At 32.0% G+C, this 25,231-nt stretch overlaps 1 protein-coding gene across 1 annotated transcript; it reads left to right on the top strand.

Annotated features, from left to right (window-relative positions):
* Nucleotides 1-3,132: 3,132 nt before the first annotated feature.
* LOC133179751 (receptor-type tyrosine-protein phosphatase mu-like) lies at nucleotides 3,133-17,191 on the top strand. Its single transcript, XM_061314445.1, has 15 exons — nucleotides 3,133-3,246; nucleotides 3,751-3,885; nucleotides 4,174-4,305; nucleotides 7,627-7,732; nucleotides 7,941-8,047; nucleotides 8,416-8,582; nucleotides 12,322-12,409; nucleotides 13,017-13,093; nucleotides 14,713-14,749; nucleotides 14,954-15,051; nucleotides 15,165-15,293; nucleotides 15,568-15,710; nucleotides 16,288-16,423; nucleotides 16,601-16,750; nucleotides 17,075-17,191. Exons 1-15 carry the CDS (start codon nucleotides 3,237-3,239, stop codon nucleotides 17,189-17,191), a joined length of 1,632 nt encoding a protein of 543 aa, XP_061170429.1. The 5' UTR covers nucleotides 3,133-3,236.
* Nucleotides 17,192-25,231: the final 8,040 nt, after the last annotated feature.

The following is a 25,231-nucleotide window of genomic DNA, read 5'->3' as shown; positions in this document are numbered from 1 at the left end:
CTGTGAATTCAACTGTGGTAAATGTATCCAAGGAACGGTTTGTAATAAGACGACAGGAATATGTCCAGATGGTTGTCAGGATCATTGGGGTGGTTCTTTGTGTGATGGTAATGTGACCGACCCGTCCACAAACATCATTAAAGAAAACTTTTGATTATTTTATTAAGTCTATATATAATTTCGTATATTTTCTCCAGGATATCCAAGTGTGTTTGTTTCATTTAGAAGGAGTTTGCCGTTCATTAATAATCAAGAGCTTACTATTTGAAAATGAATTGTAGACTGATCTTATGTACAATTATGTTGAAATAGGAGAACTGTAATAGAAAACCGCAAATATTTACAAAAATGCTTTCTCCTACTAGCCACATGATTCCACATATAATGTTCAAAGATCCTCATTTTATGCCCCGATCATAAATATGTACAGTTTGTAGTGTTTTTCGATCGACCATTAACTTTATCATTTTAAAGCACAAGTAAGACAATGCATTATTCTTTTTTCTCTAAATAACCAAATTATCTATATATCTGACTTACACTAGAGCGACGAAAAATTCCGAAATTTATTCATTTCAATGCACAACTTTCGTTTATCTCAACTTTTCACATCGCTCAAAGTCGCCCGCGTGGCGCAGTGTTAGAGCGTTTGCAATAGACGTTGGAGTAAGGATTTGATCCTTACGTCGCATATTTGAATCCCACTGAGGGATGTGAAGACCATTCCTTTGGATGAGACCGTATAAGCCGAGGTCCCAAGTTACAGTAGGTTCTGGCTCCAAAAAAGATCTCTCCTTACTGAATGGCCCTTAGTGCAAATTATATGTCTGAATTTGAAGCCCTCCAACGGCGAGTGGTGGTGTCTCAATATGAATGAAAAGTTCTCAAAAGGGATCTTAAGCAAACAAACACATTGCTCAACGTCCTCTTCACATATGATATCGTCCTTCTGGCTTTATAGCTTCCCGTCTTTTTCATCGTGAACTAATCGACTCTTTTCAGTAAAAACACCAGACCAGAAATCCTTAAACGACTTTACCAGGTTACCAGGAATAAACCAGTGTTCGATATATATATATATATATATATATATATATATATATATATATATATATATATATATATATATATATATATATATATATATATATATATATATATATATATATGTATATACATACTTTGAAAAGTATGTATATGACACCACCACTCGCCTTTGAAGGGCTTCAAATTTAGACATATACATAAGTATATATATATATATATATATATATATATATATATATATATATATATATATATATATATATATATATATATATATATATATATATATATATATATATATATATGGTTTGTTTTGTATTGTTTTGTTTTTTTGTTTTGCGTTGTTCCATTGTTTTTATTTTTCCCTATGGACAGAGTTATATCATACACAATACAATATTCGAAACAAAAAAGGATTTTAAACCCCGCACTCAACAATTCAGCCAGTGCATTGTTAGCATCTTATAATAATGTATTCAAAAATCACAGAAAAAACTTTTCATAGAATATATTATATATTTTTCCATATCATATTTTATATATACTAGAATGTAAAGAAGGGTTTTAAGGGCAGGCATGTGAAAAGTTATGTGGAAGCTGCAGAAATGGAACATACTGTAATGCATCCACCGGTCTATGCCCGGACGGATGTAAAAATCATTGGGATGGACTGATGTGTAAAGGTAATGTACTTTTGTTACTACGAGTTGTAATAGTGTAAGCATGATTGAATTTCAAAGTCATGCCATATTTCTCCCTGATAATAAATGAAAACTCCACTTCAAATCAGGAAATAACATTTAATATAAAAAATATTTACAAGGCTTTAAAAGTAAAGGAATCCAGTCCCCCATGCCCCATTCCCTTTAAAAAAATTGCCGTAGAATATATCAACTATTTCTTCTTATACTAAGACATATCAAAAACTATCCTATATTACTATAACTGCGAATTCATTTTGTGTAAATGGCGATAATAATGTTATATAACTTGTCGATGCTATATAATTTATTTTAACAAAACAAATCCTGTTAATGATCGTTCACTTCACAGATAAAAGGTACATCAAGAGTCTTTCACAAATTCAGTATTGCAATGCAGCTCGAAGAAATCACTAAACTACAATGCAGAGTAGATTAAAGAATACTTACATACTTTTTCGTAGTAGAGTTGTTCTAAGTACTGTAAAACAACATTTATTCGCTTCATCTTTTTCTTCGCGACTCGTCGGTTTGAAATTAAATCCTCGGCGATTAATGTTTACGACAAGTGACACATTCTACCCAAATTTACTGCAAAATAAAGGTTTATGGCGATAAATATTTGTGAGTTAAAGAAAGGGGCAAAACTCAAGGATATTTCTCGCGCGCACAATTAAGTTAATTTACGGTAATAACATTCTTTGAGGAAGAAAATAGTGAAAATATCAAAAATTTAACGGAGCGTAGGGGAGATGATATTACTAAGGGTATAATATTCACATTTTGTACTAGTTTCGTTTTTAAACAGGAAAACTTATTTTGTTGGAATGTATCTCTCCTAGAGGAATACTTATTCAATGGTAGCCATTTTTCTCCATATTAGTTTGTCCTCAAGGGTTTTATGGACGAAATTGTGAATATGGCTGTGGTAAATGTAGCAATGGAACTTTTTGTGATAACGTAACAGGAATATGTCCAGAAGGATGTCAAGATCATTGGAATGGCTCTTTGTGTGACGGTAAAATACTAAATATAATTTATTTAAATTATTGTTCTAGAATTTCTGTCAAATTTGTTTATTAATAGATCTTAAAAAATGAATTTTGAACAGATACTTTAGCAAACTTGCGAAATCAATCATCTAAAAATGATTTTTACGCTTACATATTTGAATTACCAATGGCAGGCTTTCGTTATTTGTGTTAAAGTTAAATATATATTCTTTTTTATCTTCGACACATGAATTTATTTATTACTTTAAAACATTTTAAAGAGGCAAACATTTTGTTACAATAGGCATGTTTTCCCTTTTTTTTTTACAAATTAAAAATTTGCAATCTGACCATTTTTTTTTTAAAAAAAGAATGTACAGAAGGATTTTATGGACAGACATGCCAAGACATATGTGGACATTGTAGAAATGAGACATACTGTAATACTTCAACTGGAGTATGTCCTAATGGTTGTGAAAATAATTGGGACGGAACAATGTGTAAAGGTAAAATAGGTTTTCTCCTACTATGAATTGTAAAATTCTCCTTTAATATATATATATTTTTTTTTTTCAATAAAATTCCTCAAGGGAACACAGTCTGTAAGACTTAAAAAAAGCACTTAAAACTTGACTTAAAAAAGCATTGTTTTTCTGAACATATGAGCTATTATACCACTAATTATTATTTCTCCTGATCAGCATGTGTAGGTGAATTTTATGGGCCAGCCTGTGAACTCAATTGTGGCAAATGTAAAAACGGAACTTTTTGTGATAATATTACGGGGATATGTTTCTACGGATGTCAGGATCATTGGAATGGCACTTTGTGTGATGGTAAAATAACTGATATTACATTTTACTTACTTTTTCCAGAGCCGAGTGTTGGGATAAAAACTGTTTACATTTATTTTAAAAATATGTAAAGTGTTCTTTTAGGAAATAATACCTTACCTTAGCTGTAAGCTAAATGTACCTTGTGAATCATGTAGAAAGTATTTAATTTTGTAGAATGCGAAAACGGGTATTTTGGACTTAAATGTGAGGACAAGTGTGGAAATTGCATAAACGGAACATACTGTGATAAAGAGAATGGAACGTGTCTTGATGGATGCCATGGTCATTGGAATGGATCAAAGTGTGACGGTATATAGATAGTTTAATGATTAAGATTATGCACAAGTATTGAAGTGGTTCTGAATAAAATGTGATATCTTAATGAATGTGTATTAGCATGTTCGTATACACATTTTGAAGTTCAGTCACATCATGCTAAGTCAGACAGTCAATTACTTGAATAAAAAAAAAACATCCTACTTTACGTTAATATTTATCCGTCTCCACATATTCATTCATGTATAATAACATGAAGCCGTTTAATTATTTTCTTTGTAAAAGAAAATAAATAACTTATAGTAAAAATGATTATTGTAGAGTGTGAGAATGGGTATTACGGTACAAAGTGCGAGGATGAATGTTTTAATTGTTTAAAACATTCATGTGAAAAGGTCAGTGGGCAATGTTTCGGTGGCTGTAAAGAGGGATGGACAGGTGCTAGGTGTGATGGTATGTATCATCAAACTCCTTATATTCACTTCATCAAAATTATACATTGCACTGTGTAAACTTACTGAACAAATACTAACACAAGATTAACCAGTACAGTAAATTACGCACCCTTACAAGGTTAATGCAATTCCAATTACATTCTGATGCAATTCATACTAACACGCAAGAGAAACGCAACAAGTAGTTTCCTACAAATATATGATTTTGTTTATGTAATGATTTTCACAAATGAATACAGATTTTAACAGTAAGGTAAAACTTGATTTAAAAGCATTAAAGTTTTGATTGAAACGTTAAATGTTATCTTTTAACTTCAGAAAGTAGCACATAACTGTTAAAACAACCCCTCTCCCACTCCCGCCATTCAATTACAGCCTGAAAGTTATCAATGCACAACAATTACAGCTCTGATTTACGATGTAGTACCTTCATCAATCTCTTGATCTAAGCGAAAAACATATTCTTCAGCTTTTTAAAGAGCCTGATTCTTAGATGCTGAAGTCGATTTTCCTCGAATATGGCGCAGTGTAGAAACCCTTGGACTTCCAGTCCATGGTCTGTCATCCATGCTAATTAAACGTATGATCATAGTGAGGTAGTGCAAATTTGCATCCGCAATTCTTCTGCACTTAATTTTGATAATTTCCAGCTAGAACAATGAATTGCCTGCTTTGTCATTTTGAAGAAGCATTGGCATCACTTCGGGAAAAGAAAGCAGAACTTTTCCTTTGGAATATTGCTATAATACTTATGATGAACAGATACAAACTCTTGAAAACCCAAATTATTGCCAATTGTTTTGTTAAACAATCAATTTTCGATTTCCGTGAAGTTGGGCTCAAACTTTACTTCAGGTAATGAGATGAAAATCATTCAACCCTTAAAAAACCGACTACACAAAGATGATTATGTCCTTACCTTTTTTAAGTACAAAGTTATACACTATATGTAAGAGTTCCTCCTATTATAGGATGTTAAGTTTTGTTTTTTTTTTTTGTTTTTTTTTTTTGTTTTGTTTTGTTTTGTTTTGTTTTGTTTTGTTTTTTTTTTCTTTTTTTTTTTTTTTTCTTTTTTTTGCGTCTCAGTATATATTCGTAGAAATTAACTCTTTACAACTTACTGAACTGTGACGCAACATACACTTAATGTTCACGTCATAGAAATATGACATTACCTTTTCTCCGCAAGCACTTAATAGCACGGTACAAGTTTCCCTAAAGTTTAGCGTTAATAATTAAGACGTAATATTTTAATTGGATTGTAACTTTTCTTATTTTATGAGATTCTAGCAAGTATAAAATAGAAGGGAATTGACATTAAATTGAAGATTAAATGTACTTTTGAAAGTGCGTGAAAAATGCGTGATTGCGGGGAAACGGTATATGCGTGATTTTGCGTTAGAAAAAGGAAATGGTATATGCGTTAAAATGCGTGACTGCGGGGAAGGGGGTTAACAGAGTAATTATTCCCACCACTTGACCAAAAATGTTACCGAAAATAAAATAATTTATCATAAGTATTGACATTTTTATTTATCCATAATATTTTTTATTTATGTTTGAATTTTTATAAAGTGGTCGTCAATTTTACAGTGCGACCCAGTCTGAAAGGACTTTTCCAAGATGGCGCTACAAAAAAGAGTTGAACTAAGATCAAAACTTAATCGCTTGGCGCAATTACGAAAAAACATTTTTTTTTTATTTTGCGTCAAGAATTAAGGTCTGTTAAAGACTACTTTAGCATATTTTACAACATTTAAAATACAGATCGATGATAATGGAAATGAAATCTAAAGATGCCACAGAATAGTTTCCGACATTCCGTTCAATTATCTGAAACTAATGATATTTGTAAAGCTCAGTATAAGAAATAGATATAGGGAAAAAAAAGAATTTGAAAAAAGATGTCAACATCTATTTTTTGCTGAGCAATAACACCGGACAAAAGAGGGAGAAAAAATGCAGTGAGAAATGTTCTAGATAAAAGTCATATGACGAGTGCAATTAGCAAGAAAAAGATTTTGAATTATCGTTAGTAGTTAGCAGGTTGAAACAGGAGACTTGACTTTATGGAGGCAAGCATAACGACACCTTATTCAAATTGACTGATTGATTATTGATACGCTTCCCAACACCAAGAGACCTTATTTTTTAGATCTCGTCTGAAAGACCCATGACTATCACATCTAATGCCGGGAGCTTGGTAACGAAAGAGTCATTACCTATGTTTATGTCTAAGGTTTTGCCCCAAGCTGCGAACGAAAATCGAAATCTGACCTCTTAATCACGAAGCTAGAGCCCTACCAATGGCTACCCTGATCGGTCAATTATTAGGAAAATATGAACTTGAAAAGTATCACATAGCAAAGTGTTGATACAACCTGAGCAGAAGAGACGTTTCCTATGTCGAAAATTACCAAGTGAACAAAGTTCTTCCCTCCCATGTGGAGCAGTTGTTAGAGCGTTTGGTCTACAGTTGAGGGGTAATGAGTTAATCCTTCAGTCGAAGGTTCGAATCCGACTGCAGGATGGGGAGATCGGTCCTTCGGTCGAGACCGTATAAATCCAGGACCTGTGTCGCAGTAGTTGCCGACACGAAAAAGATCCCTCACTGCTCAAAAGTCGTTAGTACCGGGTACAAGTCTCAATTTTTAGCCCTCCACTGGCAAGTTGTGGAGTCTCAATATTAGAAAAATTTTCCAAGTAGACGTAAAAAAAATAACCATACCCACCAACATATACTTAGTACAATTTTAGTCTAACATATTTCTATTGATGAATAAATTTTCCAGCATGACACTGGAATGATCACCGTGTACATTACACCAGGAAATTTAACCATAAAATCTTCAAATAACAATGGGCTAACAGGGACGGTTCTAACGTACCTATAGTATATATTTTTAGTTTTATTGTAAATGTTTAGTGTATATCAAAGCTTCAATGTAAAATTTCAAAGAACTACACAAATTACATTCAAAATATCAAAATATATTCCATAGGGTTTTGTAGGTTAATTTTCTTTATATTCCAGTTTCATGGATAAAAAATGTAATTTCCTCTTGTATTATATAAAAGTGTGAGGCCTTACAAGTTTGAACTCATGCCAACTCCTGTCATTTAGGAGTATCTATTACATCACATTAGATATGTCCTGTGCACTTATTTGACAACATAATTGTTTAAACTTAAATCGTATCTTTCCAATGTAAAATATGACATAAAATTTACCTCCAGTTTATGAATGATTCACACCGACCTCTGCAGAATAATATTATTTATCAGTAATTAGAAACTTGATGATGCAATTCGTTCACAGCCTTTATCATATCATTTGAACCAAGTAGAGGAGGAATTGTTGGTGGACTCCTGACTGCATTCACCGTGTTCGCATTCGTAGTCACTATTGTTATTCTGGTTCTAAGGTATCGTTTTTTCTTCTTATAGCATTTTTTGTTGACTAAAACACAAGAGATTTAAAAAAAATACATTAGAGAGCAAGAAGAGATCGCTTTGCAACTGTATTCTTCCCGTTTATTTTCAGTTAACTGAATGAATGGATTCACCCTGTGATAATTGTATTTTCCAGACAGTCTTCAAAATCATGAAATTTAGTTCCTTAAAATATTACAGGCGACAGATAGAGCAAAGAAAAAGAGAGGACACAGAAAACGTATCCACAGCCGTCGAGTATATCCCAAAGTGTAACCCTGAAGAAAAAGGATACGTGAATCTCGGTGGTAAGAATTTACGAAATATTATGTTGATCGATGGTTTCTCAAATATCATGGATATTTTGAAATACGTTTGAAAACGAAGCAATTTTATAATCTCAATATCTTGATATCCCGGATATCGTTAAGTTTAAAATTTGGCGTAAAAAGCTTCGACTGAATAGCAAACAAAAGTCAGTAATTGCAGCAAATAAATTTTCCAAACATGTAAAGTCGTACTTTTGAGTTAAAAATGAAAACAAAGCATATATTTAATCATCCCTTTCATAGAAAATTACATTTGTTTAGAATCAAGATCCTAACATTTTTCTTAAAAATGATATTTTTTGATGAAATTTACATATGTAATATTCGAATATGTATGATTTTTAAAGGTCATCTGTCCCAAGCATCACCTGACATTAAATTACAGAATTCTCTGTCCAATGGTATTTACTACAATATTAGCCAAGTTAGCACAATTATATATGTGGAGGAGCTTTACAACACCATTGCTACAAAAAGCAGTGAAAAGAATCGTGATTTTCAATTGGAATACAAGGTATCTAACCCTTACAAGAGTTGATTTTGTTGATATTATTTGCTGAGACCTTTTTTACTGTAGTGCAATTTATTAAATAATCAAAACAATCAAAATTTTAAAATATCTCTGGATTAAGAAACCTCAAGTCTACATTAAAGATAAATTGCGCAACGGTTATTTTCACTGCAAAGTACAGCTATCAAGAGGGAAACATACACAATATGCTCCCAATAAAGGCTTTGAAATTAAGCAAATTATCACTTAATCTACCATAACTTAATAAAGTACATTCCATTTTTAAGTTTTCTATGGAGAAGTATCATGAATATATTTCCTTATGTACCTTTAAAGTTATCAATTTTTAGGTCAACTGAGTCACTCAGGTGACCTATTGCTATCCGTTCTCGTCCGTCGGCGTGCGTCGTGCGTTAACATTTGAACATTTTTTAGCTTCTTCTCTGAAACCGCTGAACCAATTTCAGCCAAATTTGGCATATAGCATTTATGGGTGAAGGGGAACAAAAATTGAGACTTTCATGGTCCCTACCCCCCTGGGGCCTGAGGGATGGGGCTAAAACCACCATAATTAATGCAATCTTATAAAATCTTCTTCTTTACTCCTGCACATTAAGCAGTCAAACTGTTGGCATCATTGTAATAAGCATTGAGTCCTCTATCAAAATTGGGAAATTCATGGCCCCAGGGTGAGGGGTTCTGGCCCCAGGGTGGGGCTATATAGATCATATAGTGAAAATGCATTATTTCTTTGAAAATCTTTTCTGCTCTTGGGTATTAAATAAAGTGACTAAGTACATAGTTATGATGAGCAAGAGTGACTCTTCCAAAATTGTGAAATTCATGGCCCCAGGATCAGGGGTTCTGGTGTTAGGGTCGGGCTCTATTGATTATATAGTGAAAATGCATTAATTCTTTGAAAATCTTCTTCTCTGCTCCTGGGTATTAAATAAAGTGACTAAGTACATAGTTATGATGAGCAAGAGTGACTCTTCCAAAATTGTGAAATTCGTGGCCACAGGGTCAGGGGTTCTGGTGTTAGGGACAGGCTCTATTGATTATATAGTGAAAATGCATTATTTCTTTGAAAATCTTCTTCTCTGCTCCTGGATATTTAATAAATTAACTAAGTACATAGTTATGATGAGCAAGAGTGACTCTTCCAAAATTGTGAATTTCATGGTCCCAGGGTCAGGGGTTCTGGAGTTAGGGTCAGGCTCTATTGATTATATAGTGAAAATGCATTAATTCTTTGGAAATCTTCTCCTCTGCTCCTGGGCATTAAGGTGATAAACTAAGTACATAGGTATCATGAGGAGGTGGGCCTCTTCCAGAATTGTGAAAGCCATGGCCCCTGGGTCAGGGGTTCTGGTGTTAGGGCGGGGCTCTATTGATTATCTAGTGAAAATGAATTAATTCTTTGAAAATCTTCTTTTCTGCTCCTGGGTATTATTTAAACAAACTAAGTGCATGGTTATAATGCATAAGGATGCCTTTTCTAAAATTGTGAATTTCATTGCCCCAGGGTCAGGGGTTCTGGTGTTAGTGCGGGGCTCTATTGATTATATAGTGAAAATGCATTGATTCTTTGAAAATCTTCTTCTCTGCTACTGGAGATTATTTAAACAAACTAAGTGCATGGTTATAATGCATAAGGATGCCTTTTCAAAAATTGTGAATTTCATTGCCCCAGGGTCAGGGGTTCTGGTGTTGGAGCCGAGCTCTATTGATTATATAGTGAAAATGCATTAATTCTTTGAAAATCTTCTTCTCTGCTACTGGAGATTATTTAAACAAACTAAGTGCATGATTATGATAGGCAAGGATGCCTCTTCCAAAATTTGTAAATATATGGCCTCAGTTTTTGGGGTTCTTGAGGGGGGGGGGGCTATTGATTATATAGTGAAAAGGCATTAATTCTATTTATTAATCATTAATTAATCCTGTCTGCTCTTTAGTGTTGAGCTGATAAATAAATTGCTTAGCTATGATGAAAATGGTAGCTTCGAACAGAATTTTTAAATTTTGTGGTCCTAGGGTAAGGGGTTCTGGCATAACGACGGGGGACGGGGGGGGGAGGCTTTGATAATATAGTGGAAAAGTGTTAATTCTTTGAAGTCCATAGTTATGATGATGAGGGTAACTCTTCCAAATTTGTAAATTTCTTGACCCTTGGTCTTGGGTTCTGGTGTTAGGGTAAGGCTTTGTTGAATCTGTAGTGAAAATGCATTGTACCTGTGAAATTCTTCTCTGCTTCTGGGCATATCGGAAGCAAACTGAGTAAAAGTTTAAATGATATAAGTAAGCGTATTTCTACCAGATTTTTGAACATCTGGACCATTTGTCTAAGCATCCTGGTCCTGGGCAGGGCTCTATTAATTTGTATTCTACTGAGAGAAGTTATTCCCCTTTTCCATTCACCTTTGATAATTAATCACTGTAAATAATGTATTTGGAATGGTAATCGAATAAGGTAATTATGCAAGAATGTTTATCGTATAATTCAAAAAGTACTTTCTTAGTTTTAATAATCAGGTAGAGCTGTAAGTAATAGATAAATAAAAATGAGACAAAAATAACTTATCTTATTAAAAGTTCTTCAAAGACCATAATGTCAATGCTAGAGGTCTTAATGTGGGTTAGAAAATAGTACAGAAGCACTAATAGTTTGTTAATAGTCTGCATGGTGATAGTGTTAAGTGGGGGACAGATTAGAACTTAATTTATGAGTTGATACTGAATAATAGACTAATTATTTTGTTGATCCTGATCTTCCTACTTCTCTTGCTTTAGGGCAACAAAGCTTCATCTATCAGTGTATTTAACTTCTAAATTGTTGTATTATACTCAGGTGACCGTTAAGGCCCTTGGGCCTCTTGTTTGTACAAAACAATTTAATTATCTTAAAACTATTCACGATTTTAATATGGTATTTCCATTTTATTTTGCATGGAAATTTAATAGAGAATTCAGGAAAAAGCAAAAATCGTTAAAAAATGAAAAGTTGATTTTAATTAATTAAATACTTCACAAATTATACTTTGTGTATTGATTAGCATATTTTTTTTTCTATAAATCGAGGACATTTATATATATCACGAATATGAATTAACATTTAAAAATGAAGTAAAATATACTTCAAACGAGACATCTTTTTCTGCTTATAAGCATGTCATAATGGTTTTTTTTTTTTCTAAACGAAAGAAATAAATTGTTCATTTTGTTTTATTAATATTTCTATTTCTTATTTAAAGCTTATTTAACTAGGAATAAAACTTCGAAAAGATGAGAAAAATATGAAAACATTAAATAGTGATCGATAAAAAATTATTTCTTTTATGGAGAACTATCTTGAATACTTTTCCTTAAGTAGTTGATGAAATTAAAATTTTGTACAGAGCTTATAAATTATCTAAAACTATTCACGATTTAAATATGGTATTTTCCATTTTTGATGGATTCAGGAATAAGCAAAAATTTTTCACAAACGAAAAGTTGACTTTAACAAATCACTTAAATCCTTCAAAAATCATACTTCGTGTTTTGATTTAACATATTGTACATGTGTATTTCTATATATCGTAGACATTTATACAAATCACGAATATGAATTAACATTTTAAAATAAATTTTAAAGAATAGCTTCAAACGAGAAATATGTGACCAGGACAAAAAATAATACCCACATCTTGCGTTTTTAGATATTGGAAGTAAGCATTCGTCTTGTTTTATTTTATTTAAGAGACTGCCTCCTGCAGACACAAACAAATGTCTTACAGCCCAGAAGAAAGAAAACGTCATCAAGAACCGGTTTAAAACGACATTTCCTTGTAAGACTATTTTCTAAATACATTTTACTTATGTTTTGAAAGTGAGATTAGGCTATATGTTTAATTTACATGTATATTAAGTGTTATTCAAAGGGTAATTAAACACGATATTTTCTTTTCTAAATTTGTATGGTGATTGGGATATGAAATAGCACCTGAACTTCTTACACAATAAACACTGCAAGGACAAAGAATACTCATCGAAAGAAGTCCGTCCGTGGAAATAAGGCAAATGAATTGATGTTGCCTGTCAATGAAATTTTCTTATCGCAATAAAAATACAGCCTATTTTTTCTTTATTTCTGGTGTGGTCATATCAATATCTCTAGAGGTGACATATCAAACATACTTTTTGTATCTAAAGGTCATTTTTAAGGGAAATGCCCAGTCGTAATAATTCTATTTTATGCTACTGTAAAGATTATAGTTTTAATGAATTTATGTTTAAAAAAATAATTCGACATCATATGAATATGATTCGACATCATATGAATATAAGACCATGCCAAGAAGAACTTGATTAATATTGAAACAATGGCTTAGCTCTTATTTTCTTTTCTTTTTCAATTCAAATTAATCGGTTAATTGTCCATTGTGATTGGCATAGATGAACATTCGAGGATTGTCCTTGGAGAGAAATGGGACGAAATTGACAACGATTACATCAACGCAAACTTTATAAAGGTATTGCTTAAAACTGACGTAGTTTCGTGCATCATTGTATGTTCTTTGGTATAAGTTGAAGGTTTATATTTTTTCACTCGTTTTACTGATAAACCGATGCGCTTAAAGAATTTTGCTAGTAGTCGATCATGTGGAATAAATTATTGACTCTTTGACACTCTTCTCATGATAAATTTTCCTTATGTATTTGATAAAACAATCATCAACAGTCTATTTGTTCAATTCGAATACAGAGTATCCTCTGAAATCAAAAGTTTTCTTTTGCTGGCCTTGGTATTTAGTTAAAATGTCTGATGACAAAAAAATAATAATAGGAAATATTGATGTTAAAAAAAGAATACAGCCTACTCCGGATATATAAAAATTCAGGGGACCATGCAAATTATTTCAATATATCCGTTATTCAATATAAGCGAAATCGACTGAAGTGAAGCCGCCATTTTTTAAAAAAGTTTAATCCTGATCTAAAATAAAGAAGAACAAACCCGAACAAATTAATTTGGTCATCGTTTATCTACAACAGCGAACAGATTACATGGTATACTAGTCCTTGAAAGTTTAATTTAAAAAATCAGTTAGTTTTGTTTGTTTCTTTTCATTGCATTCATTATCAATAAAAAGTTCAAGATCGCCTTCTTTTACGTTTTGGAGAAAAATCACCGGACTCAAACGATTCAATTACTGCTGAACGCTGATTGTATATCATCGTAAGTGTACTCGGGTTAATCCCAATATCCTTAGCTATTTCGGATTTAGACTTTTTCTTCTTATCAATAGTACCGTTCACGATAGCTCAGTCGGTAGAGCGCTCGCTCCGTGATCGGGAGGTCGTGAGTTCGAATCTCGGCCGCGACTGACCAAAGTCGATAAAAAATGGGTGGCAACTGTTCCTTCGCCATGTGTTCGGCACTTTGAAGTGAAAGTTGCGGGTCCTTCGGATGAGACCTTAAAAGCCGAGGCCCTTTGTCACGGTAGGCCTTGGCACGATAAAGATCCCTCACTGCTAAATGGCTCTGAGTGCCGAGTAAAGGTCAAAATTTGAAGCCCTTCACCGGTAAATGGTGATGTCTCTATATGAGTGAAAAATTCTCGAATGGGACGTAAAAACAACATACAATCAATCAATCAGTCTTATCAATAGCCATAACTAGTTTGTATTTAGTGTCCAAAGATAAGGTTTTTCTTTTCTGTGGGGTTCCCATGTTACGTCTAGCCTCAGCACGTCCGTATAGTTACGTGAAAACAAAGAATTCGACAGTGAATAAATTCTATTTTGTAAAAGCAGTATAAAAACACTTAAGGTGAGAACTTATTAATTCACACCTTTGTATATCAACCGGTCAGTTAGGCACAATTACTGTCATCAACCGTAACGACAGCCGCCAGGTAGTACTTCAATATAACCGTTATGAAAACAACTCATTGTCACCTCTGGGGACCGATCAGTGGCTTCAATATAAGCGATAATTCAAAATAGCCGATTTCATTATAATTGTTATTTTAATGCAAAGAAAACGAGAGGCTAAAACTGGGGATTTTTTTTATTTCAAAATAAGCGATTTCAATATAAGTGGAGTATGCTGTATCTTGTAAACTAAATTTACATTTCATTGTTTTAGGATTATAAAAGCAAAAGACGTTACATTGCAGCCCAAGGTATAAAATGCATATATTTCTATTATGAATGTATGTATCTATATAAACGTAATACACAATTTTAAACACAACTTTTATTTAGGAAAACTATACACAAACATTATAATTTCTCGTACTACAATGATCCTATCCATAGATACAATTCATAGATGAAGCTTAAAAGTTATGCCAAAAAGTGATATTTTAATCATATTTTGAATGCAGGTCCACGGAAAAATACTATGGCAGACTTCATTAAAATGATATGGCAAGAGAACATAGAATGCATTATTATGTTGACAAATTTAGTTGAAAACGGAAAGGTATGATAAGATGTTAATTTATGTCTTGTTTTTTTTTTTTTTTTTTTTTTTCTGCCACGTGAATTTAAACTGTCGATGGCAGAAAAAGCAAACATTTTCATTTTTTTTTTCAGAATAAGTGTGCTAAATACTGGCCGAATAAAGAAAAATCTGTAAATATTGGACAGTGTACCCTTAGTCATTTAGAGGAAACAGCATATGCTTTCTATACAGTTCGAATGTTCTCATTTCAAAAGAAAGACGTAAGTTCCTATTTTTCTTGTCAATAATAGTTGATTTAAAGGATTAACAATATCTAATCAGTAATAACGCTTGGGAAAGAACTTTTTTAATGAAATAGAAAAGAAAGAGAAAATGTTATGCCTATTATTCATCAGGTTATACTGATGTATGGGATTGTATTACTTTTCTTATGTCATTTATCATTTGTACGCATTTTCACTTTGTCCATCGGAAAGCATAAAATTTATTTACATATACATGCATAGTATAAAAAACACTTTTTTTTCGATCCAGTCACATGACATACGGATAGTCACCCAGTTCCACTACACGGCTTGGCGAGATCACGGTACCCCAGAAGAAATAGAACTTGTTCAGTTTCGTAGAGCTGTGACAAAAAGATATGAATCTGGTTCCCCTTTACTAGTTCACTGCAGGTAAAAATTCATGCATCATTTTTTTTTTCAATTTCCCTTCCATATTCACAAAGTATGGGATTTCTTGCAGAGGGTATGTACAAAATCTGCATTAATTTATTACATCAAACTTGTGAAATAATAAAAATATTGCAACATTATGTGCGTAAAATGTTATTATCATTTTTTACTAGACGAACGCAACATATATTTATTTTAAAAGATAGTCCTGGTAACCGGATAATAAATTGAATTGCAATTCAATTCAGACAAGCAGGATAACTAATATAAATTATTCCCGTGGAGAGAATTGTAAGAGATAGTAGTATATCCAGTATAATAAATACAACTTTGAGACAATTCTGGTAATCAGATAAAAACTGAAAATGTTCCTGGTAGCCTGGAAAATTAAAACGGTTGTTAGATAAACGTAGTAACATAGATAATTACAACAATTGTAAAATAAACCCGCTTATTTAAATTGATTCTGGATATTAGGTTGATTGATACAGTTTTAGGATAATTCTGATACCACGTTTATTTGAGAACATTTCCGTCTGCTGCTAGGATAATTCTGATATTTCTTGCTTCATTTCAGCGCCGGGGTTGGCAGAACAGGTACTTTTATTGCTCTGGATTCTTTACTGGAACAAGGAAAAGAAATGGGGAGGATCAACGTTTTTGAGTTCGTCAAACAAATGAGAGAGGACCGCATGTCTATGGTTCAGACATTAGTAAGAGTGAAAGTCACCAAATCTTATATTGTAGATTATAACATAAATTTGTTGTTTACAAAAAGAAAAAAAAACACTTTAAACGCTAAACACATTCACAATGAGCATTGTAATAAATACAGTTATGAGAAAACAGGTACTATTTAATGCATGCCACGATTTTATTCCTACCCCCAGGAGCAGTATGTATTTCTTCATAAAGCATTGCTATGTGGATTCCAGGAGAGAGACACAATCATATCAGAATATGATCTTGTCACAAAAGTCGGCTTCCTTCTCAATGACACAGCACCATTAAATCAACAACAATTATACAAGGACTTTAAAGTGATTTTTACTAAATTTGAAGTACATCTTTTTATCTCTCTGCAGATTAACATATTCATAAATTATCAGTGTTATATTTGCATGTAATCTACGTTACTTTATACTTTCAATCAAAATTGAAAAAAAATAAAGTACAGCAAAACACACTTACGGCTTATAATGAATCGTCGCTTACAGCGAAGTAATTCCCATCCCGTGTGACTTTAGATAAATTATTAACTACCAAAAAAAGAATAACGCTTATAACGAAGCAAAATCGTCTGTCTCTGGCACTTAATCATAATCGTGTTTTACTGTACATATTTTTGATTCTTACTAATACAGTTCCTGGAAACCATAATTCCAGTGTATGAAGACGAATATAAAGAGGAAGCATTGAAAACTGAGAACAGGTCAAAAAATGTTGATATGGATATTTTACCAGGTATGCTACAACCCTAGGAATTATTCACTTAAGAATCATGTTTTCTTATCACACCATGTGATAATCTTTTCAAATTATATTCTTTCCATTCATTTCACATTTTCCACCAACAAAATTTAAGTTAAATTGAGATTTTTTCAGTGTCGGAATATCGACCATTTCTTGCATCATATGTGGAAGGAAGAAATGGATATATAAATGCAGTGATTTTTCCAGTATGTAACAGATATACATACAGATGTACTTTTGAAACTAAAGAACTTTCAAGTTCCTGTTTTTTTTTATGAAGATACATTATAAAACAACACCAATAAAAGGAAATTTCATCTAATTAATCAGTGATATTGTTTTAGTCATATACTGCACCCGCTGGGCTGATCATGACACAGAACCCCCTTCCTGATACGGCGGTTGATCTGTGGAGATTGTGCGTGGACAATCAGGTTGGGGCAATCGTTGTCCTGAATGACTTTGATGAGGTACAGAAAATCAAAATTATTAAAATAATGAACTGATAAACAATTCTTCTGAATGTGATTATATGTTAATTTGTTTACTAATATTTACTTGTTTATTTATTTAGTTTCCCTCCTCTTTACTAAAAATAAAACTGGGAAATGGAATTAAATTTGCATAAAGTATTTTTTTTTTCTTTTGATGTTGAACATAATATGTTTTCTTTATAATTTTGTCTTCACAAGGATAATAATTGGTTGCCCGCAAGTGGTGAGAATCGTTCATGCCCACCATACCTGATAACAGCTAGAAAGACTGGAACGAACATTGGTGGCGTCAGTCAAAGTAGTCTGCTTATTTTACGGGATGTATGACTGTCTATAACTGTGTAGACTTAGTAAAAAATATGTCAGCTATATTGAAAAGTGATTATTTAAATAAAATCGATAATCAATATTATTCTAACATTAGAAAAGGTTCGGAAAAAGTTATACTGTATTGTAATAAAGTACATAGAACATGCCAATTTCGTACATATAGGGAGAGACACAAAGCATAACCGCCTTTCGGGTAGGTTCCAGGACTGACGACGAAGTAATCAAATTAGCCGAGATGGTGTTAGAAAAAGAAAAGGAATCTAAGTTGACTTCTGTTGTTATTAGCAAGTATGTACGATGTAATGGTATTTCTAGAGATTGATATCTCCAATGCATAAAAATAACATTTATTGGATATTTAATGCAGAACATTGACCATTCTCATTCCATATTTATTGCCAGTACTAGTGCATAAAAACCAGTACTGTAAATTGATTCCTCTCATTGATTTCAGAGGAAAAAGCCATAAAAAATCGTTTTTTACAGTGTGTTATAATAATTACCTTTCACCTCTTGCTGTACAGCACATTGTAAAGATGTAACTTATGGTGTGTCTGTCAAACTTATTCTTTCTATATTTTTTTTCCCAAGATCATTTCCTGCACTTTTTCATCATTTAGGGTTACATTACAATAAGTAAAAAGTCGCCCGCGTGACGCAGTGGTTAGAGCGTCTGCTCTAGAGTCGCGAGGTAAGGAGTTGATCCTTACGTCGCCGGTTCGAATCCCACTGTGAGACGTGGAGACCGGTCCTTCGGATGAAACCGTAAAAACCGAAGTCCCCTGTCGCAGTAGTTGTTGGAACGAAAAAGACCCCTCACTGCTCAATGGCCGTAAGTGCCGAGCATAGGACAAAATTTGCAGCTCTCCACCGGCAAGTGGTGGCGTCTACATATGAGTGAAAAATTCTCGAGAGGGACGTTAAACAACAAACAAACAAAAAAACAAACAAAAAAACAATAAGTAAAACATGCACAGTTACATGTACATAGTTATTTATTGACTGAGAACGGGACATTCTTGTGTTTTTTCTTAATGAATGCAGTGAATGCAGTGTTTCTGCAATTAATTACTTTTTTTTCATAATTAACGCACATCTTTCTATGTATACATTATTAGTATATATCTATAAACAGGGATGGTGCAGGTGCAGCAGGAGTGTTCTGTGTTTTACATAATGCCCTTCAACAACTTCGTATGGACGCAGAGGTTGATATATTTACTATTGTCCGAAAACTGCATACCAGGAGACCTGAAGCAATAGCTAATCTGGTAAGTGAGACTGAAAACAATACTCCATCATATGTTATAATATAGTCAATAATTGGTTAAGCAATCGCTAAATTTTTCCAACCTTCCAAAAATAAGAAAATATGTTATTGGTATGATGTCTGGTGTGTGAATTAACTCATTTATCTTTTTCTCCATTTCAGGAAGAGTATAGAAAATGTTTTCAACTAGTTTATCGATCCGTTTCAATGAATGAAACATACGCCAATGTGTGAAGTGTTCAATGCAGTGTTTATTTTCGAAACATGTTTCAGGATACATATAGACACAAATAATACTTTCTTCCTCCAATATGTATCCATGTTCATTTTTATGTTCCGATTATCCTGTATTTTTATTTTTTATTATTTTTTTTTTTTTTTTTTTGATGTGAAAGTATGAATAATATAAATAGAATTGATAGTTTGGTAATCGTTTAATGTTTATAACAAAATTGAAAATAAGATATTGGATGTATATTGTTGAAAACATGCTTCTCAAATTTGCCATGCTATCACGGGTATAATGCAATAAACAATGCAGTGAAGGTTAAATCCCTGCAACTAGAACCAAAGAGAAGGGTAATTTACATATTGCTTCTGACGTGCATTTCTGAAAACTATGTAATGTTCTTAAATAAATCTTAACAGAAAGAAGGTGGTACAAAACATTACACAAGATGAAACACTTCCTTTAAGTTTGGCTCAGTGGTGGCTTATAGGTCCTTAATGATGGTTTAATGGTTGTCTTTAAGTCACCATTAAGAACCTTTAAGCTACCTTTAAGTTATAAATACACCACCATTAAGTTACCATTAAGCCAACTCGAAGTCCTTAATTGGTGCTTAAAGGTAGCTTAATGGTGGCTTAATGGTGGCTTATGGGTGCTTAATGGTAGCTTCTAGACAATCTTTAAGTCACCATTAAGCCAGACTTATAGGTGCTTAATGTCCAAACTCCATTAAGCTACCATTAAACCACTTTAAAGCTACCATTAAGTTACCATTACGCAGTCGATAAAACTACTTTTATAGGTTAAATATAATTTTTATAATGATTTTTTCACAAAAATTATAAAAGTCGAGTTTACACATTTGTTAATTCGGCGAAAATAATGTAAATGAAAGAAAATTGAAAAAAAAAATAAATGAAAAAAAAAACCACTACCAACAGGATTCGATCCCACGACCTTTAGATTGGAGGGCAAACGTTTTAACAACTGAGCTATCCGTGCTGTTTGAAGTTAAGTGAAATATAACACCTTTATTTTTAACAAAACTTGTTTGGACTGGTACCTGTACATGTATTTTTTTTCTAATGTTTATATTTATTAATAAATAATACGAATAATTATATTTGTCTATATTTTAAAAAAAAGTTTTTATATTAAGTTAATATTTCTTTACCGTGGACCGGAGTTCGGTGTGATGGTGTGAAACAACTTTTTGATTTTAAGTTACTGAATTCCTCATTCTGTTTTCGCAGATTTATAAGCATGAAAATATTGAAATTCAACAGATATAACAAAATTTTGTTAATAAAAAGGAATATATCATCGAAAGAGAACGATGGAAAAAAAACAGATAGTTCTTATAAATATGTTGTGGATATTTACGATTTTTTTGCAATTTAATTGACAATCTTTGCGTATCAATTAAGTTATAAAATATTTTTTTTAACATATCATCTTCAGTTTTAATTCTTTTTATATCATTATGGGTATCAAAATAATTGTCTTTTTGTCTACAATCATAATTTCTACTTTGTTATATGCTTGCGTAAATTTTAAGTTTTGTAAAAATAATAGATCATCAAAGTCTGTCACTGTACCTTCCCGTGTATAGTTTCTGTAAGTTGACCGGGACTGGTGGGGACACCTAATTAAGGTCTATTGTCTAACCAGTCGATATACTGTACACTGTTTATTTTAACCCGCTTCCCAATGTGTATAAATCTGGACGGATGCCTTGTTTAATCTGATCGGCTATTCTTCTGAAAATTGATTTTCAAATAACAATCATTGAAGACCGACTATATTTTGATCAATTCTTACTTCTGTATTATTTTAAATAAATTCTTACTTCTGTATTATTTTAAATAAATTCTTACTTGCAGTATTTTAAAAGAAAGAAAAAAATAATGGCACTTAACCACGAATTCAAATTATTCCTGAAGTAATTCAATGATTGGCAATATAATCTCTACCTATATATATATCTTTTTATATCTTAATATTTCTCTACCCAAAGAAAAATTAAGGGACTTAGAAATATTCCAGAAGAAAATGACTCTAACTACAATATTTCCTATGAATTCGGCAGCGGAACGTGGCTCTCCAAACACGAAAGAAAAATACGTTATTTTTAAAAAGAAATACTATATGTCATGTATTTATGACAAAAATAATTTTAAAACAAGTAATCAAACAAACTGATTTTAGGAAGCGAAAATTTTAAGGCATTTAAGGCAGTTCCCGAGTTTATACGAATTGACAATAATGTTAGAAATAGCGAGAAAAAATTATGAATTGAATAAGTATTTGCGTAAATGATATTGAAACAACTTTAAACTTAACAAGTTAGTTTAAAGACTTGATACTGGATGTGTTAAGGTGGTTAAATTAAGTTTGGACATTAAGCCACCATTAAGCTGCAGCTTAAAGGTGGCTTAATGGTAGCTTAATGATGTCATTAAGGAACTAGAAGCTGCAGCTTAATAGTGGTTTAATGGTGACTTAAAGGAATTAACTTCTATTAGCCGCCATAAAGCTACCAATGAGCCACCATTAAGCGATTTCTTAAAGATGTTTTTCGTCCTGTGTTATTTTTCGGATACTCAAATTAAACAACTTTATATGTTTTCTTAAGTCAAACTTTGATTTTTAATGACCAATACCATTGATTCCATCTTAAAAAGATGACTCGTATATGTGTAACCCATAATTATTTGAAAAAAAAAAAAAAAACTTGCTTGGTACTCACTGTTCAATCTTACCAACAAATTATATAACTATACTGGTTCTTCCTGCTTTTAATAACCAATCAAAGTCATCGTTCTTTCAGTTCCCATTTCACCAATAAACGAAATGCATTTTTTCAAACAGACAACTTATATAAATGCCTTACTTTTCTCTTATTGTTTTCCGTGATTTTTACTGCTCTCCTTGACTTTTACGAGTCAGTGTTAAGTATGGCCCGTTTTCAATATTAGAATATATAAAGAATAATATGTTTCTCACATATAAATGACTAATGAATTTGTTTTTATGTTTTGTTAGATAAAATGCTAATTTCTTATGTCAAACAATAATATCAAAGGAATAATTCATTTCATGTGTTATACTTCGAATAAAAAGATACTTTATTCAAATTCTATTCTTTCGATAAAATACGATTCTATTCTTTACCTGTTCACAGCATAAAGAAAATATTATTTTAAAAAGGACTTAAGGCTGTTTGGATTAATCCTCAGTGAAATTTACCACACATTTAAAAAGAATCCGCTACATTTATTTGTTTTCTTTCAATGTTTAAGTGTGGAATTTTTTTTATTTTAACAAATTCCAGTTAATTGAAGCAAGAATAGGGGTTGTTTCCATCTGCAACTAAAATAGTTTTTACATTTCTGTATAATTTTGAGGAACATGTCGTTATGATGATATAATTTAGCTAAAATTTTATCCTCGGGGATAGATCAAAGCTTCTAAACAATAATTAAAGTGAAATATGTCCTTTTCTCGGTACAGTGCATTTCATTTAAAACCTTGCATGGTTTTTTGTATGAATAAAATGCTACCGTTCCTTCTTCTGTTACCGTTAGTATTAAGTGATATAAAAGATTGGATTCCCTGTCACAATAATAGTAAATATTTCCTGTAACAGTTTTTGTTCTTTTTTTTTATATGACTCGGTTTCCGAAGCCCGTTCTTTTATTATCGTTCGTAATTTTTTCGTTTTAAATAATGAAAGATGGGAAGACTATGATAAACAATGAATATGAAGTTTTAGAAAGCGGAAGATTTTCTTGACAGTTGGAAAACAATAACAATTATATGAATATAATTGATTCGATTAGATAACACATGCCATTTTGAGGTTTTTAAATAAAATTTTCCTCATTGTCGTTACCCCTCGGTATTTGTTATTCCTTATCTATGAGTTGAGGGATATTTTATTCATTTTCTGAAAAATAAGAATTATGAAAATCGGTTTATATTGCGATTCTTTTTATCGTAGCAGCAAAATGTTTGGGTATTGTATTTAATACACAAAGCCTTGGGTAGAAAAAAAATCATTTAATTCGATGCAGTTTTTTTTGGGTTTTTTTTTTTTTTTAGGGAAATCGTTTTCCATTATCAATTTTATAACTTATTATTATTATTATTATTATTATTATTATTTAAGTGGATTGTTGGAAGAGTTCTTAAGATAAAGATCTATCAATAGAAAGGTGCCTATAACTTTCTCGAATTAAAAAAAAAAGATGTGTTTTAAAAAGAGCTAAGTGAAATGGGCCATATTTTTGTAAGGTAAATATGGAAAAAAAATAAACTATCATTTGCTGAGAAAAGTGAAGATTGATTGATTAATTGATTGTATGTTGTTTTACGTCCCATTCGAGAATGTTTCACTCATATAGAGACGTCACCATATACCTGTGAAGGTCTTCAAATTTCGACCCTTAATCGGCACTCAGGGCCATTGAGCAGTGAGGGATCTTTATCGTTCCAACCCCTGCCGTGACACGGGGCCTGGTTTTTAAGGTCTCATCCGAAGGAACCGCAATTTTCACTATGTATATATATATATATATATATATATATATATATATATATATATATATATATATATATATATATATATATATATATATATATATATATATATATATCGGTATCTCGAAAATAATGGATACGTCGTAGGTTGTAATGATTTTGAACTCCCAACCACATATTCCTTTAGCATTCAAAATACTGTTACTGTATAAAATTATTATCTAGAATTTGACCTTTAATTAATTTTTTCTATCATACCTATAATTTGGTAATTGTTTCTTTGCATCCAAACTAAATGGTTTAATTTTAAAAGAGAGAGAGAGAGAGAGATAACAAACAAAGCCTCAGAATATTTCCTGGTAATGGTAAATGTACATTTGAACAGATATACGATTTTACGTAGAAAAACCTTAGTCACTATGAGGCTTATTCCGTTGTAGCATCTCTAAGTAAATTTTACCAAACATACTTAGCAGACAAGGCCGTAATAGGAGCGTGAAGTGACGTGTAGTATAATCCTTGCTAAAATTTAGTTCAGAAAGGCTTGGTGGAAATTCCCGCTTTAACTTTCGTCTAATGGAATAATGTAGCTTACTTAGATTTTCCTCAGATTTTTTTTAACTTATTTATTTACCGAAATTTAGGTAAGCTTTTTTTTCTTACGTAGCTTTATTCTATAACTGTGTTTTACCTAATAAAGTACATTGTTAATTCTTAAAATATAAAGTCATGTATTTGAAAAGATAAAAAGATTTAAATTGTGAGTAAAATGCGAAATTGAAAGACACATGCATTGGTAATAATAATTGAATAATTTGCTCAACAGTCTCTCTTGAAGTGAAATCTCAAAACAAATAAATCACCCTTTGTGAGGATCTTATTCCATTATGTTAAAAAAAGATAATTATTTGATAATTAATAAATTGCCATATATACTCGCCATGTTTATTACGCCACATTTCTCTTCTACTGCATGTAAGGAAATTCAGGAGTGTATTTCTTGAGAAAAAACTGAAAATAGTTATTATGAGAACATCCTCTCTTATACAATTTTAAATATGAACTATAGAAACACGGCGGAATTCTCAGTAGTTGTGCTCAATGATTCTTCATTTATACCATCGTATTACGTGTAAGGTCGAGTTTTTTAACAGGATCGCACGCCCCAGCTGTGTTATGAACG

This window comes from Saccostrea echinata, unplaced genomic scaffold (genome assembly GCF_033153115.1).
Source record: "Saccostrea echinata isolate AGI-Se365-2 ecotype Australia unplaced genomic scaffold, CSIRO_AGI_Sech_v1 ptg000005l, whole genome shotgun sequence".
Classification (NCBI taxonomy): Eukaryota; Metazoa; Mollusca; class Bivalvia; order Ostreida; family Ostreidae; genus Saccostrea; species Saccostrea echinata.
This window is presented reverse-complemented; position numbering and strand designations above follow the sequence as displayed.